Source organism: Zea mays, chromosome 1 (assembly GCF_902167145.1).
Source record: "Zea mays cultivar B73 chromosome 1, Zm-B73-REFERENCE-NAM-5.0, whole genome shotgun sequence".
NCBI classification, from domain to species: Eukaryota; Viridiplantae; Streptophyta; class Magnoliopsida; order Poales; family Poaceae; genus Zea; species Zea mays.
The window spans coordinates 34,969,443-34,985,366 of record NC_050096.1 but is presented as its reverse complement, the minus strand read 5'-3'; the positions used below and the strand labels follow the sequence as shown (position 1 = coordinate 34,985,366).

Sequence of the window (15,924 nt, the reverse complement as noted above, 5' to 3'; positions counted from 1 at the left end):
TTGGTGAGTTATTTAGCTAATCTATTGGAGATGCTCCAACAAACTAGCCAAATGGCTCATCAAGCCAAATTTTGGCTATTCAACGACAAAATAACTCTCCAACAGACTAGCTATCTGACTCGTCAAACTATCCGACTCTTCAAATTAGTTCTCTTACTAGCCAAACTTGGCTAGCCACCCGACTAACCAAACTAGATAGATAGTCCGTTTGAGTGAGATACCATAATCTTTATAAAAAGTTAAATAGAGAGTCAACTATCGAAGATTCTCTTAAAGAGTTAAAAATAAAAAATCTATTGAAGATGCTCTAATTATTAGCTACCCGCCCTCGGCACAAGTTTGGAGGCGAAAAAGCCGCCCGCCCGCCCCGTCGCCGCGACCGCGAGGGCACCAGAAAGCCGAGAATCCACCCAAACAATTCTCTGTTTCTCCTGTTCGCTGCCTCCTCATTCCTGAACCCCTCCCCCAAGTATACGAGTCACATCCGCATGGCCTCCCGGGTCACGAGGCTGCTCCTGCACCGCCGCCTCACCACCGCAGCGGAAGCCTCCGCGCGCCGCGCGCCGCAGGCTCCCTGTGCCGGCGCCGCTGTCTCCAAGGTAATCCAGCAGCAGCGATGGAGGAAAACCCTAAACCCCTCTAAAACTCTTCTCAGGGTGTTCGACAGAATGTCTGTTCCGATCTCTGCGTTGCCTCTTCCGGCGTTGCTTCCTGTGGGTGTGTTGTGGTGTCTGGTTAGGTTCCTTAAGGGACTGGAATAATGCTCTATTCTAGATTCTACTGAAGCACAGGGTGGTGCTTACTAGCTACTAGTGCTAGGGAGCATTGAACTTCTATTATTATGTAATGCCAGCCTATTCTGCTATTCACGCCACAAGTAATGCATGTTCTGGTGCTATGTCTTTATGAAACACAATGCTATCGTGTTTCTGGTCTGTGATTGCATAGATTCTTTTTGGACTTTCGGAAGTTCCTCACATTGAAATTTCCTTACAATCGCTTCCCTGTCTCTTAACTGCAGGATGTTGTTAAGGCTGAAGGTCAATTCCCACCTCTGAATTAAAGCTCTGTGTTTGATTGGCCAAGTTGGTGCTATTAAATATTTTGTTATGTTATTATTCCTGTTATTATTGCATTGGTGAAACTGGCTTGTTCTGCATGCTGGATGGATACTGCATAACGATCTAAACATTATGTATGCTTATCTACCTTTTATTTTAGCTGCTTTATGTATATGTTGACATTGCAAATCAGAGTAAAGTGTTCGGTGGCTTCCATATGAGCTCCTAAGTCAACTTAGGGTCCGTTTGGTTGGAGAGCCATGGGAGCGGACGGTTCCATTCCAGATTTTGAGAGTGGAGCGGCTCCATTCCAGATTCTAAGAGCGGAGTGGAACCGTTCCATTCTCTGTTTGGGCCCACCACAAAGAGAGGGAGAAGCGGATCAGTGAGATTCCACCGATTTTTTGGAGCGAGCTCGTCTCAAATCTGATGGGAATATTCCTGATTTAGAATCGCTCCGCTCCGACCGCTCCCCAACCAAATGCAGAATAGAGCGACTCCATCCCACCTTGCTCCCCAACAAAACAGACCCTTAGCATCTTTTAGCCTGTATAATCAGGATAAAGCTGGCAAATCTGTACCTGTTGCCATAATATTCATGCACTATTTCTCAATCTTACCACACCAGATACTTCAAAGAGCCCTTCTATAATGTCATATTGGTTTAATAAACCTTCCATTATAATGTACTGCCATTGCAACACTGCATCTATTATGACTGTATGTGATATTTTGCATACATTGGATGCATTTGAATGAACTTGCCAAAGCTAAAACATCTCTATGCTGAATTATTCCGAATGGGAGAGCCAAAAGGTGTTGATAAAACCTTTCAGTAGTGAACTAGTGATAATTTGAATACATGATTATGATTATTCTTTGTATAACCCTCATTATGATCCAGTCGATGCAAACTGTTCAGTTTTTTCAATTCATAAAACTGATTCCAATCTGTCTTTAAGGATTACAAAGAATGGTTTCTCAGCTATTGAGCCTCATCATATTTTCATTGATTTCCAAGCATTTGAAAACTATCCAACTTTTTGTGTGCATTTTTGCTCGATCTGGACTGATATTCTTCTGCAGTACTTTTTCCATGTTAAGATTTGTTAACGCTGACATAGTTTTATTTGGGAAAACATCCAGCTTCATCTTTGAAAAATTCAAGGTGGCACATTACTAGGTCAAACACTTCAGGTCCTTTGACTACTCGTTATGAGTGCCGCAAAGTATTTCCTTGTTCTGTAAGGCCATCTGCATCTTACTCTACACAAGCTTCAGACCAGAAGGGAAAACAGGTTTCTATTTCGGTTCTCTTTTCTGATTTAAATTCTTCAATGTAATGCGTTTATATGCTCTCTCTGTCCCAAATAGATCAACTTCTAGAATTTTCCTAACTCCTAAGTCGAACTTTCTTAAGTTTGAATCAGTTTATAGAAAAGAAGACCAATATTTATGATGCAAAACTAGTATCACTAGATACACAATGGAAAATATTTTCATAGTGTACTTATTTGACATCATAAATGTTGGTATTGTTTTCTATAAAGTCAGTCAAACTTAAATAATTTGACTTATTACAACTCTAAAAGTTGTCTTCGTATGTGCCTCTGATCCTTGGCTGCATAAATTTGAATTAATATTACTCATCTTGTGATATGCTGCTATGGTGGTTGTAATGCAATATATAAACTTTTAGTTATCATGTTACCTTGTTAGGGGGGATTGGACCAAAATCCAAATCCTAACAAAGGAATTAATTAGAATCCTACTACAGAAAGTCCACCATCCAGTCCAAACATATCTCAAAGTGCTTAGAGTCTAATCCAATCCAAGCCCCTCAAGTTGGAATCCATCCATCATGATCCAACCATCAGCCATCACATTTATCATGATCCAACCATCTCAGCAAGGCGTCTTCCTCTTCCCCTTCCCCATCACGGGCAACTTGAACACCAAGCGAAGCTGACTCTCTCATCTCATCTGTCATGTCAGATCTCCAGCCAGAGCTCTCCGCAAAACTACTCACCGTGAAACTCCAATGTTAGCCTTCATCCATCAGGCACTGGACACTCCACATGATCCTCACTGCAGAACTCCAAGTCATGACCATCTTGAGATTCACAGCATGGTCCTGGCCCGGAGCTGTTGGTGTCTGTATTACCTCTATGTGGTCAATGCCTATACTGTCTAGCTACTGTTTGTTGCACTCCGCTACGTTACTGCCTCCGTGCTCTACCTCAAGGCCCATCACTACAGCATCATCATCACCCTGCATATGCCTTTGCTTTGTGCTTGGTATGTCACCCACTCCACTCCAGTGACCTATTCAATGGAACACCACGCCAGGCTGTGCCATGGTCGTAGAGACAAGTGAAATGACCATTATCTTGCTTCATCTTTGACGTCAGTGGTCTATGGGGGTCACTTGATGGTTCGGATGAGAAAGTCTAGTCTGCCCCTCTCATCCACCCATTCTTGATTCTCTCCCCCATGTAGCATTTGAAGAGAGGGTTGTCATCACTGTAAAACCAAGTCCAGCTAGTTCCAATGGACAGTGGACTTTTTGTGTTGCAATCCAATGAATATTTTGCTTTATTTGATCACATGGTTTTGGATGTCCAAATCCAAACAGATCATATTCATGTACATCCAAAGCAGGCAGGGTTAAATTGGACTTTGGATTTCCCAAATCCAATCCCACATGTACTTGATAATGCATCATTTAAATTACTGAACACCTATAGATTATACATACATTAGCTTGAATGTGCTTTCTACATTGGATTACTATGCTTAAAACCTTGAACGGCAACAGCTTATTTATATGCATTAGCCCCTGTAATGTGGTTTTGGACAACCAAAGTTTCATAAAAAATGATCGTTAAGAGTTATTCCAAATTTTGTGATCCTGCATATGTTGAGAAGATTCTGTTTCACCGGTTACGTCACTACAGATGTAGAAGTAGTTTCTAGACACTGTTTTGTAATGGACTGCTTCAAAGTTTTTTGTTTTATGGATCCATAATCTCAGTTGTCCCATATGCCAAATCCAATTATGCTAATCATTTAGCTGAAGCCAGCAGTACTCGTTGTGTTGCAGTTATAGTGCTATTTTCTACAATGCATTTCTGTCATATGTGAGATAGCGTTCTGATGGAAAACACTCAAAGTTTCAGCGTGTATTTACTGTGTTCCAGTTTTCCAGACTTTTGAGTTTTGTTTATGCTATACTGCTTGACAGTTTTAATCACCTAAGACACCAACAGTCAGGTTTTGGGGGGTCTTTTAGTCATTTAGTTCTTGGTAGAACTTGTATACCGTAGCTAACTGATATTACTGGTTTTATTTGTCAAACAGATGTTTGTAAATTATATCACAAGCAGAATACATCGCATAACTGTTAGGCTGTTGCACATTTTATGATTTTTTTGTTACTTGTAAAGAACTGTCCTCTTTGTTCGCAGGAAGGGAAAGACTTGTCAAATGTAGAACACCCCTTTGATGATATTACCTACAATATACCTGAGAAGCCAGTGACATTTACTGAAGGTGCTTCTTATAGTCTTGTAATACTCGCCGGGCTCGGAATTGCAGGACTGGCTGGATATGCTGTGTTCAAAGAGCTTATATTTGAGCCAAAAGAGTAAGTCCCTTGCATTTGTTATTTGGCTTCTGTTTGAACTTGGCAGAATGATAAATGATACAACTGTGACTAATTGTATTTTGACATTATAAATGTGTTAATAAATAGTAAGGATTACTGCATTCTTTTAAGTTCTACAAAATTTTCTTGTCAGAATTTTGCAGTGATTCTTTAATGATATGATACACATCTCCTGTGTATTTGAGAAAAAAGAATCTCTAACACTAATCCCATCTTTATGTGCACTGTACAAATTTACAACAGTTAATACGATGTGTAATATGGAACTTATTTTTGCCCTTTAACTAGTTATATATACATCTTCTTAATCTGGATGCATCATTGTTTATCTGAGGCACAGGCACATGTGTCTATGCTTTTAGTTTCCTTGGGGTCATAGAGTGGCATTTTGTGCAGTATAGGAATAAGAAGCTTTATTATCTTGTTTTCGATAAAGGAAGCTTTATTAATCTTAGACAATTACATCAAGCTGATACAAGTGAACTAAGATTACTCCCGGCCTCTACACACTAAGGTGTACACAGCCAAAAAGAAAAGAAAAAACAACAAGAGAAACATATTCCTCTCAAAAGCGAGCTATCACTCATAACATAGCCTTCAAGTCATCCACTAACCAGGCAAAGCTAGAACCGAGACTGAGGCTCTCCATAAGCCAACGTCTTCAGGAAGAAAACGATATACAAGAATCACCTAACGGCCCGTTTGGATGCCTAGAAATGAAACCTTTTCCAAGAAATAAATTCCAAGAAATGAATTATATAGAATTCAATCGACTAGAAAGTGATTCAATTCCATTATTTTTGTTTGGTTGTACAAGCAATTGAATTCCTAGAATTAAATTCTAGATGTTGTTTGGATACTTTGCACACAGAATTTGAATTTGAATACAAACAAGGATCTCTTGACTTTGCATCTGCTTAAAAATGAGCATGAACAATTTACAACTATCAGAAACTATTAAGTTCACAAATAACAGTTCCACAAAGGCAAGTCACACATAACAATTTCACAAAGTCATCAAATTCGCACATAAAAGTTCTACAAATACATCAAATCTTCACATAGCAGTTTCATAAAGCCATCAAGTTCGCACACAACAGTTTCACATAGCCAACAAGTTCGCACACAAAAGTTTCACAAAGACAGGTTCACACAATCAGTTCAACACAGAGATCTAAGTTCACATATAAGTTGTTTCACTTCCTTAGCTGCATCATAAGCCACCTCTTCCTCCTTTCCATTGGGAGTGCCATCATTGACTCAAACTTGCGTGCATTAGAGGTGAGGATGTCATAAAGCTCAAGTTCCGTGTCTTCATCAAGTCCTTCAACCTCTTGTAATGCGGCGAGAACTTCGGCGGAAGAGGGTAGCTTTGGACCATCATCTTTCAATGCAGATGTAAGCATGTCAAACTTATCACACCATATAGAGTTAAATGAATCATCTGATCTTTGTCTTTTTAAACTACTCGAGGAAGATACAGAATATGGAGCATCCTTGCCTCCGGTATCATTCTCTTTTGCCATTTCCTTTGAACTTTCAGCTGCTGTTTTAGCACCCTCTCCATTTGCTTGGTCTTTATTGTACACTAGGCTCAGTAGATCCCAAAACTTCACAACCTTATGTCTATATCCTTTTGCTTCCTTATTCCTCTACAAAAAAATTGTTGCAAAGATACATCAACAAATAAACTTGGAATTGAAACATAAACTAAGCTGCAAAAAAATGGAATAAACTACTAGGCAACAGTAGCATGTATGACCAATTTAGAGTAAAAATAAGAACTGTGCAACATATATGGCACGATGGTAAGCAATCTCTAAAACAAGGTATTATTAAAAGCATACACACTCATATGTACACTTAAATATACACTCATATGTACACGACAGCTAAATGTACACTCATATGTACAGGCCTAAGCAGCCCAACAAGACAGGCCTAAGCAGCCAAGCTAAACTTATGTGTGTATGGGAATATGGTCTGAAAGTGCTGCCAAGGATATGAACAAACAGGTGGGTATGAATGTCTAAAAGTGCCAGACAATAATTTATTTGATTGATGGGAATATGGTTTTTTATGCCAACCCTCTCTCTATGTCAAGTCTCTTGCTCGTCTGGCTGGATGGGTGGTGTTGTGCTTACAATATGCTGTGGTGTGTAAGTAGATAGGCTGGCAGGAAACGACTCTTGCATAAGATAATTAACAGGCCTCTATCTAGCTAGGCACTAGTGGACAACAAAAATTGAACCGCAACAATTGAACTGCAAAAATTGAACTGCAAAAATTTTCTTACCTCAACATACTCATCCCATACAGTGTCACTATCAACTTTGAGCTTGTTCTTCTCCCAATCCCATCCAAAACCACTAGTGGACAACAAACCATTAATGATATTGTAGTGCTTATCAAAGGTCTTGCTGCGAGAGCTAATATTTTCCTTTGTAATGGTGACATTGCACTTCTCACAAACATTCTTCACAGCAGCTGTGTATACATGAAACTTCCACCCATTCTGACATCTATCACCTTTATTGTAATAGTCCACAAACGTATCGAGGAGTACCTTATCCATCTCATCATTCCAAGGAACATAGCCCCTTGTTTTCTTGTCCTACAATCAAAGAACCACACATATAAAAAACACAAACACAAAAATTCATAAATGACAAAGACATAGAAAACAGAAGCATACAACTATGAGCTTTGACCACGCCTCGCTTGATAATCAACAAACATTTCACTAGCTTTGGTGTCTCTAAAATTACCCCACTCATTAGTTGATTGAACATGCGTAATCAGACTCATTTCTCCTTGATTTTCAGCAGGAGCAGCAGAGATGAGACTATCAACTTCATGTATTAGAATATCGTCCATATCTCTTTGTCTATCTCTTAAAAAATTATGCAATATGCAGCAAGCATGGATGATCCTAATCTGCAAAGAATAATATGGCTAAATCAATACACAATTTTAAAACTAACGATTGAATTTCAATTGAATACCTACTATGTTATACCTGGTTTTCTAAATCAAAATATGAGCTGGTCCTCAAGATTGCCCATCTCATCTTCAATAGCCCAAAAGTTCTCTCTATCACATTCCTAGCCGTTGCATGGCGTAGGTTGAATAACTCTCTCGCAGTAGATGGATTGTTGCCTTGAATAGCCCATTCATTCAAGTGGTACCGTGTAGATCGGTACGGGGCAAGAAATCCCGGACCATTTGTATATCCAGCATCCACTAGATAGTATTTACCACTAGGAACAACAAATGAGTCCTCCCGTGACATGGCATCACGTAGTATGCGTGAATCCGAAGCCGACCCTTCCCATCCAGCCAAGACATACAAAAACTTCATTTGTCGATCACAAACCCCTAATACATTAGTGGTGATTCGTTGCTTCCTATTTCTATACCTACCTTGGTTAGTCAATGGAACATTCACATCGATATGTGTGCCATCTAGTGCACCTAGACAATCCTCAAACCATTTCCACTTTGGATCCTCAGGTAGAGTGGTTTCTGGATTAGGAAGCTTGATGAACTCATGACTTAAAAATAGGAATCCCTCTAAGCACTTCGTTGAAGTGTCGACTGATTGGTTCAAGAGACCACCCATAAGTGCTACGGATCAACCTCATTTTGGTGTTATGACCTACTATAAGCAGAAAAATTGCAAGCTTTTCTTCTACCGACACATTTAAGGTATCCTGTAGGCCACTCTTTTCCCGTAAGATGGCACTCAAGTCACTAAAAGATCTCTTAGTTAGGCGCAAACTGTCATAGCAATAGACATTTGAACCCTGGTACATATTACGTAGCATTTGTTTTCTGGACTCGACATTTCTCTCTTGAACTTCGTTAGCATCTACGATGTGTCTAGGTCTCCTCCGTTGATACCGGTTTGCAATAATAGCCATAATAGACACAACTAATACAACAACTCTCTTTCGCTTCTTTCTCTTCCTTTTAATTTCCTCCTCGTTAGTATATTGAGTTGATATCTAGAACAAGTAATTTATATGCAATTAGACATGCTAGTTGAAAGCAAAATGCTCTACTCAAGAATAAAAACACTACTAGTAGGAGCACAAGGTGGAATAGGAGAAGTACCGATGTAGCCATGGAGATTGAAGGATTTGTTCGAGGTAGCTAGATGAAACTTGAGGCGGCAAATCCCAAAACAGCGAGCTGTTTTAGCACTCCTGCAAATGATTTGTTGGAAACATTACTTAACGCACAAAGGAAGAAGAAAAAGAAGATATTAGAACAGCAGACAAGTAAAAAAACTGAAACTCAACAGGTTGAATATGATAAACTGTACATCAATCAGATGCCTACACAATGAATCGCCACAAGTCAGATAGTTACATCTGATGAAAAAACTGTACAACAGGATGGGAATTCTCCCTTCACCTACAGACCTACATCATTGTTGATAACAAGACGTGGGTTCTGACTTCTGGCCTGATAATAACTTCTCTTGTGTTTCAATTAGCGTGAAAGCAATATGTGGGGGAAAGAGAACTGATGGGACTATATTTGTGCACTTTACTCCCCTGATATGCCCTGGAAATTCTTGCTCCTGAATTCTGATGCATCAAATCTATTCTAGTCATAATGCTACTAGACCGGATGACTCAATTAGACAGACAAGTAGTATACCAACCATCACCTGGCTGTTAAATTCTACCCCGACCAATTGGCTGTTGTCAAGTTCTGTAGCAAACTGTTATTCTTGAGCGACTGGATACCGGATCTTCTTCTGCTGCTTGTTACTTTTAGAATTTAGAAGGGATACATAGAAGGGATACCGGATCTTGAGCGACTGGAGGCGGTCCTTGGTAGCCTCGTCGTACTCCTCGAGCAGCTTGGTGAGGTCGTCGTCGCAGGTGCCAGAGATGAAGTAGGCGACGCGGGAGCCGTAGCCGAACTCGTCGCGCCCACGCCAGGCACGCCACGCTGGGTGCCGCCACGAACAGGAAGAACACCAGGTGCAGGTCGCAGGGCAGCGTGAGCGGTGAGCGATGCCGCGAGCAGGGAGCGGGGCGGCTAACCCTAGCCACTTTCTGACGCTTTCCGATGGGTGATGGTCTGAAATGAGTCAAGGCTAAATTTCCAGGGACGAGAAATGGGCTGAAATGGCCAATTCAATTCTAAGGGCATCCAAACAGGCCCAGACATGGAATTTGATTCAATTTGGACCAATTCTAGGGAACCAAACGGGCTGTAAGAGAAAAGACCCTTGATACTTCAAACAATGCCTTCATCAAGGTCAATGTCAGGCACAAACAACAAAGGTCAGGCCTAGAGATTTCTCCCGGAAGTCGACGAGCCCGGTACCCAAAAGGCCCACCAAAGTCAAAGATCACCAGCCTTGCGTCCACCTTCTTTCCATGCTCATACCGGCATACCACCAACTCTTGGATAATATCAAACGGCCATGAGCTCCAAGACAACATTAAATTTTTAGACATACCGTCCTACGAAGACAGAGTCGCGAACTAGCCCATAGACACAAACAAAGTCCACATGTTGCATCTAAAAATCAAAAGTGTCCCACAAGCAAACGATTCTGTGAATCAACTCCAAGATGACTCTAGTCTTAGGTTCGTGTGCACGACACTTGCAAGATATGAAGACAAAGAAGCGAGAGATAGTCGCACCTGCCACGATCTAGTTTGCTGGCACACCAAAAGGCAACAACGCCATAAGGTCGGCTCCAGCAGCCACCGAAGCCTAGGGGCACAAACACGAGGCCATGAATGTCGGGAACGGCGCCGGCGAGAATGTGTCCCCGTAGCCAAGACTGAGTTGAGGAGCAGGAAGCGAGCGACGAATGCCAGGCAGGAGCTCCAGTCCAACAGACCAGGACGCGGGCGCCCGAGGCACAAGACCAGTGGGCGTGGAGCAGCCCCCCCATCCACTGCCCGCCCACCCATGGTCAGCGCAACATCCGTCGCCGCCCTGTCCAGGAGGAATCAAGCGCCGCCACACCGGACGACGTCGCCAGCAACGGGAAGAACTCGCCGCCACCGCAAGAGCACGCGCTCCAACATCGCCCAGATCTGGACGCGCAGGAGAGAAGGGCCCCGCCACCGCCTTCCTTGGGGGTCTAGACGGCGACAGTTTGCCCCCTCGGGCGACGGCGAGGAGGGAGAAGGGGGGAGGGAGAGGTGAAGCTTTATTATCTGCAACTGTGTCTTATAGGGCCTTGTTCGGTTACAAGGGATGAAATCCCAGTATCCCACCATGGATTTAATCCAGTTCTGGATTGGGTGAATCTATACTTCACACCTAGGGTGCGATTAAATCCATCATTTAATCCATGTATCTCTCAAAGCTAGTTATTTTTTGATTCATGGATTCTAATATAAACTTGTGCAATATCTTCATGGATTTGTTCCATACCTAATGAGCTATGGATAAAATCCATGCCTTCCATAGTTTAAAAAATTTCCAAACCCATGGGTTATAATCCATGATGGGTTTAACCGATTTTTTTGAGTAGGCTTGGATTATTTTCGGGCATGGATTGTGACATGGATTTAATTTCAATCCATGCTAATCCAGATCTAGATTGGTGTAAACGAACAAGGCCAGCTTAGTGTGCTACCTGATATGAACAAACTTTTACTATATTGAAAAATGGAGATGAAACCAAATACCATAGATCTTTCTGTTTTTGTTCCGTTGTCACAAGTCCTATTCTGGTGCATACTTCATTTTTAGCCTTTAACCTGTAAGAGTGTTGATTCACTGCTGGAAGTAGTGTGCATTGCATTATATTAAAGACTTAAAGCTGAGCAACAACAACAAAGTCTTTTACTCCAATTAAGTTGGGTATGCTAAAGTTGAAACCCAACACGATAGTTTGGTGTTCGGTGTTTTTGTCTGGTATATTGATTGCCTATGCAGGTGTTGTCTATCGTGCTTGAGCCATTCGTACATAAATAAGAAGTTTTATCTGTTGGAACATCTTAATCTTTTCTACATAACATGGTTACCCATATGCCTGATTTATAAGTATATAATTTTGAAGCTGAAGGGAGATTAGCTAACGCTTGTGCATTGTATAACCACCCAACAGGTACAAGATATTTGGGAAAGCTCTAGCAAGAATTCAGAGTGATAGTCAGGTTTTCGTTGATGATGTTATTTTCCTGTAGATAGTTGTGTTTTCCCTCTCTTACTGGTTTTATATATTTTGTTAGGTCACGTCAAGGATTGGCCACCCTATTACTGGATATGGCCAGGAAACTAGAAACCGTGCAGCTCGGCAAAGAATTCCAAATAAGATTTGGACAGATGAGGATGGTGTTGAACATGTGGAGGTAGAACAGATGCTTGTATCTTCTGTCGTGTCTTCTTTCATTCTTCAGTTTTCTTTCATACTTAAGTTTTATAGCTATTTTTACGCTGCTCACCTGCATTTTTTCAGGTGAACTTTCTCATCCGTGGGCCACATGGAGCTGGAAAAGTGTATTCAGAGATGTTCAAAGACACTGATCGGACGTGGAAGTTCACATACCTTGTTGTTGATATCGTGTCACCACCACATGCAAAAACACAACTGATGTTAGAATCTTACTTACCAGCATAAGGATGCAGGAAACAGAGGCAGTTAGCAGTGCCATGACATCTCCGAGGTTCATCTCCTACATATATATTATATCTATTTTACTTCATATTTGTACCATTCTTGATGTTTACATTATTTTGTGTGTTGTATTTTCATTTGCTCATAAAAGTTTTGAATTTTGATCTTTCCTGAAATAATATCAAACAGTAGGATGACTGCTTGTTTACCATTATTTATATGCGACCATTAGATTTATTGTCAATATTTACTTGATTTTTTGTTTGTTTATTTAGATTTTGGCACAAATGGGAAGCTCTGATAGAAGTGGCTAAACTGGGGATTTGTGAACAAGTCTAGGCAAGTTGGGAATTTAGGAACAAGATTGTCATAATGTACTACCATCAAACCAGTTTTGTGGAGTAATAAACGGTTCTTACATTACTAGAAGCATATCTGAAAATGTTTCGATGTTTCTTTTAGTTACGGGGAAAACCCCTGCATGCCTGGATGAGGGTATTTTTTGTTAGTTCTCATGAGTACCTTGTATCGTCCAAATACGTGGGCTAATCCAGCAAGTCATCTTTTGTAAAATCATAGCAACTCTTATTGTATCTGGATTTGGTTTCCAATTAACTCATTTTGAAATGCTCGACTTAAGGGCTAAGGCATGGGTATAATCTTGGCTGTTAGGAACATCTCTCTCTCTCTCTCTCTCTCTCTCTCTCTCTCTCTCTTAAATTAAAGCCTTAAAATGTATGGTATGAAAATATATTTTACGTTATGTCTAACTATACTAATTTTATGTCACAAATATGAGTCTTTCTATAGAATATGTGAAACTTAAAAAAGTTGAACTAGGACAACTCAGGTTGATTTACCCTGGACCGAGGGATGTCTAGATATAGGACCACAAGCCACACTTTCTGTTTGTTTTATCTCATCAATCATCCGCACCGTGAACACGAATCCATCCGCGGATTCTCCCTTCAAACTTTTATAGTCACCCTATGTTTCATAGTACGATGCATCATGAGTTTATCCTATAAATTTTAGTTTATCCTATAAATTTTGGTGAAATCAGCTAGTTTCTCATGTATATACTAGTTATTAGTTTATGAGGAATGAGGTAACGATAGATCAACTTATTCTATTCCATAAACCAAATAAAAAGGTGAGAAGTAAAAAGAAGATAACCATCACAATTCTCAAACCAAACACGTTCTTGTTGATCCAGTTCGAGGCGGGTCCATAGGCTCGGTCATTTCACCCTTTTCATCGTGCATGGTCCGAAACATATTCTGTGGCTGTACACATTTTTCGACATATTCCACAAGTCAACGACCGGAAACTATCTGTTGAGCACCATATTGAACGGCCGGACGGTCCGGCCCTGAGGCCGAACGGTTCGCGGACCGGACAGTCCGCGCCTGTGGGCCGGACGGTCCGCGCATGCGCAGAGCAGTTTAGGGTTCCGAGTTTTGTGCTATGTTTGTTGGCTAGATTTGCGGAATTAACCCGGAATCCAGTCGTGTAAAGGGTCCAGCCCCCCTCCTCTATATAAAGAGAGGTCTACGACCGATTTATAATAAACAATCGAATCAATACAACTTTTATTCGCATTTTATCCTAGGAGTAGTTCTAGTCTAGATTAGGTTTAGCCTCTCAATCCCCAAATTCTTCGCCTCTCTTCGACTCTACGCCGATTGGAGGAGTCTAGGTCGGCCGGCCCGAGCCTAGACAACCCCTAGGATCTCTCCTCCCCGACGGGGTCTCTCCCGGGAGCGAGATCCAGGCCGCCGCCGGCGACTTCCGCCGCCCCTGCGCACGTGCGGACCGTCCGGCCTCAGGGCGCGGACTGTCCGGCCGTCAGGCAGGAAACCCTAGCCCCTGTGCCAGGTCGCGGACCGTCCGGCCCCAGGCCGCGGACCGTCCGCGCCTGACCAGAGAGCACCGCCGCCGGTTCTTCTTGAGTATTTGGCGCTCCGAAAAGGCGTCAACATACTTTTTGGCGACTCCGCTGGGGAAGTACATATCTAAGCTTATCAAATCGGCCCTCAATGGCCGGTTCAAGGGATAACTCTGATATTTCTCCAAGCAACATCATAGAGCCGACTTGGGAAACCTTGCCGGCTGACGAGCAGCTCCAGTTCGAGGAGCACAAGGAGCGGATGATCCAGGAGGCGAAAGCAAAGTTCTTGGCCAACTTCAAAGTGGACAGGAACAACAAGGTCGTCCGACATCGGGCGACGGATCCGGCTTCGCTCCAACCCACGCCAGATATCCCCAATGTAAGTAATACCAACGATCTGCAATCTCTTAGAAATTATGTAGAAGATCAACGTGAGCAAATGCAGAACATCATAGGGGGTATGCAAAGCGATTTTAAGAGACTAGTACGTGCATTTGATAAATCTAATATCACAAATTTTCCTTCGCACGAGGTTGAGTTAGGGGGTAACATGCGTAATACATCGGCTACAGGTTGTCACGACCAGTCACAACCCCTTTATGGGATGCCGATGGACACATACCCTGAGCAACCGCAAATCGGCAGTAAATCAGCCGATCTGCACATGCCCGGACCGTCCGCACGTGAGCGCGGACCGTCCAGGCCAGCAACAGTCGGGCCTATTTTTAATGAGTTACCTAGATATGCGCCCGAGCCACCACACACGGCACAGAACCCAAACTACCCAGTCGGACGGTCCGCATACAACAACGGACGGTCCGCATATAACCACGGACGGTCCGGGTACGTATCCGGACAGTCCGCGCATGAGTCTTTTGAGGAGGATTATTACCTGAATCCTCGCCCGTCTCAGCAACACTTCCCATCACACTATGCAATGCACCAGCCCATTAATTCAGGATCCAGAGTCCAGGAAAGCTTTCCGGCCCCACCTAGAAGGCCGGAAAGAAACGATCAAACCTATGAGCCATATAGGGCAAATGGAAATGCACCACGTAACTCAAACCAATGGGGGGAAAGATAACATGCTAATATCCAGCCAACCCCACCTATGTTTGACCAGAGAGCCGGTGGTCTCGCACCGGCTGCCATTGATATAGTAAGGGAAGAAATAGTTGGGGCGTTCCGAGATAAGCTCGGAGTAAGCATGGTCCCTGGGGGGCAATCATATCGGAAACCTTATGACAGCCGATTTGATCACCACCCATACCCACAGGGAACCAGGATACCCGAATTCACAAAATTTTCGGGTGATCAAGGAAAGAACACACGTGAACACATAGGCCAATTTTTAGCACAATTAGGAGAGTTGGCCGACACAGAGGCATTTCGCGTACGTTTATTTTCATTATCTTTAACAGGAACCGCGTTTGCATGGTACGCCACTTTACCTCCTAATTCCATTTCATCATGGGGGGATTTAGAACAAAAATTTCATTATCATTTTTTCTCCGGTGACTATGAGTTGGATTTGGTAGATTTAGTGTCATTACGACAAGCAAAAGATGAATCGGTTAATGATTACATCCGGAGATTCCGAGATACAAGAAACCGATGCTTCCAAATTCATTTAGCAGAAAAACAGCTAGCAGGATTAGCCTTTAATGGTTTACGATATTATTTAAAAGAAAGATTAGAAGAC

The 15,924-nt window shown here is 42.2% G+C and overlaps 2 protein-coding genes across 4 annotated transcripts; one reads left to right on the top strand and one right to left on the bottom strand.

Annotated features, from left to right (window-relative positions):
• Nucleotides 1-350: 350 nt before the first annotated feature.
• Nucleotides 351-12,906, top strand: LOC100193378 (uncharacterized). Its single transcript, NM_001138507.1, has 8 exons — nt 351-599; nt 1,022-1,040; nt 2,208-2,359; nt 4,529-4,707; nt 11,822-11,870; nt 11,946-12,065; nt 12,173-12,380; nt 12,607-12,906. Exons 1-7 carry the CDS (start codon nt 489-491, stop codon nt 12,332-12,334), a joined length of 792 nt encoding a protein of 263 aa, NP_001131979.1. The 5' UTR covers nt 351-488; the 3' UTR covers nt 12,335-12,380; nt 12,607-12,906.
• On the bottom strand, nt 5,765-8,937 carry LOC103633684 (uncharacterized). Of its 3 annotated transcripts, XM_020545913.2 has the most exons (4): nt 8,845-8,937; nt 7,748-8,735; nt 7,025-7,665; nt 5,765-6,380 (listed from the first exon to the last, which is right to left on the bottom strand). In XM_020545913.2, exons 3-4 carry the CDS (start codon nt 7,301-7,303, stop codon nt 5,925-5,927), a joined length of 735 nt encoding a protein of 244 aa, XP_020401502.2. In that variant the 5' UTR covers nt 7,304-7,665; nt 7,748-8,735; nt 8,845-8,937; the 3' UTR covers nt 5,765-5,924. The 3 variants fall into 3 exon arrangements, with proteins under 3 accessions (XP_020401502.2, XP_008653617.1, XP_008653621.1); XM_008655395.3 differs by lacking the exon at nt 7,748-8,735 and having other exon boundaries at nt 7,025-7,342; XM_008655399.3 differs by lacking the exons at nt 7,748-8,735; nt 8,845-8,937 and having other exon boundaries at nt 7,025-7,342; nt 7,424-7,512.
• Nucleotides 12,907-15,924: the final 3,018 nt, after the last annotated feature.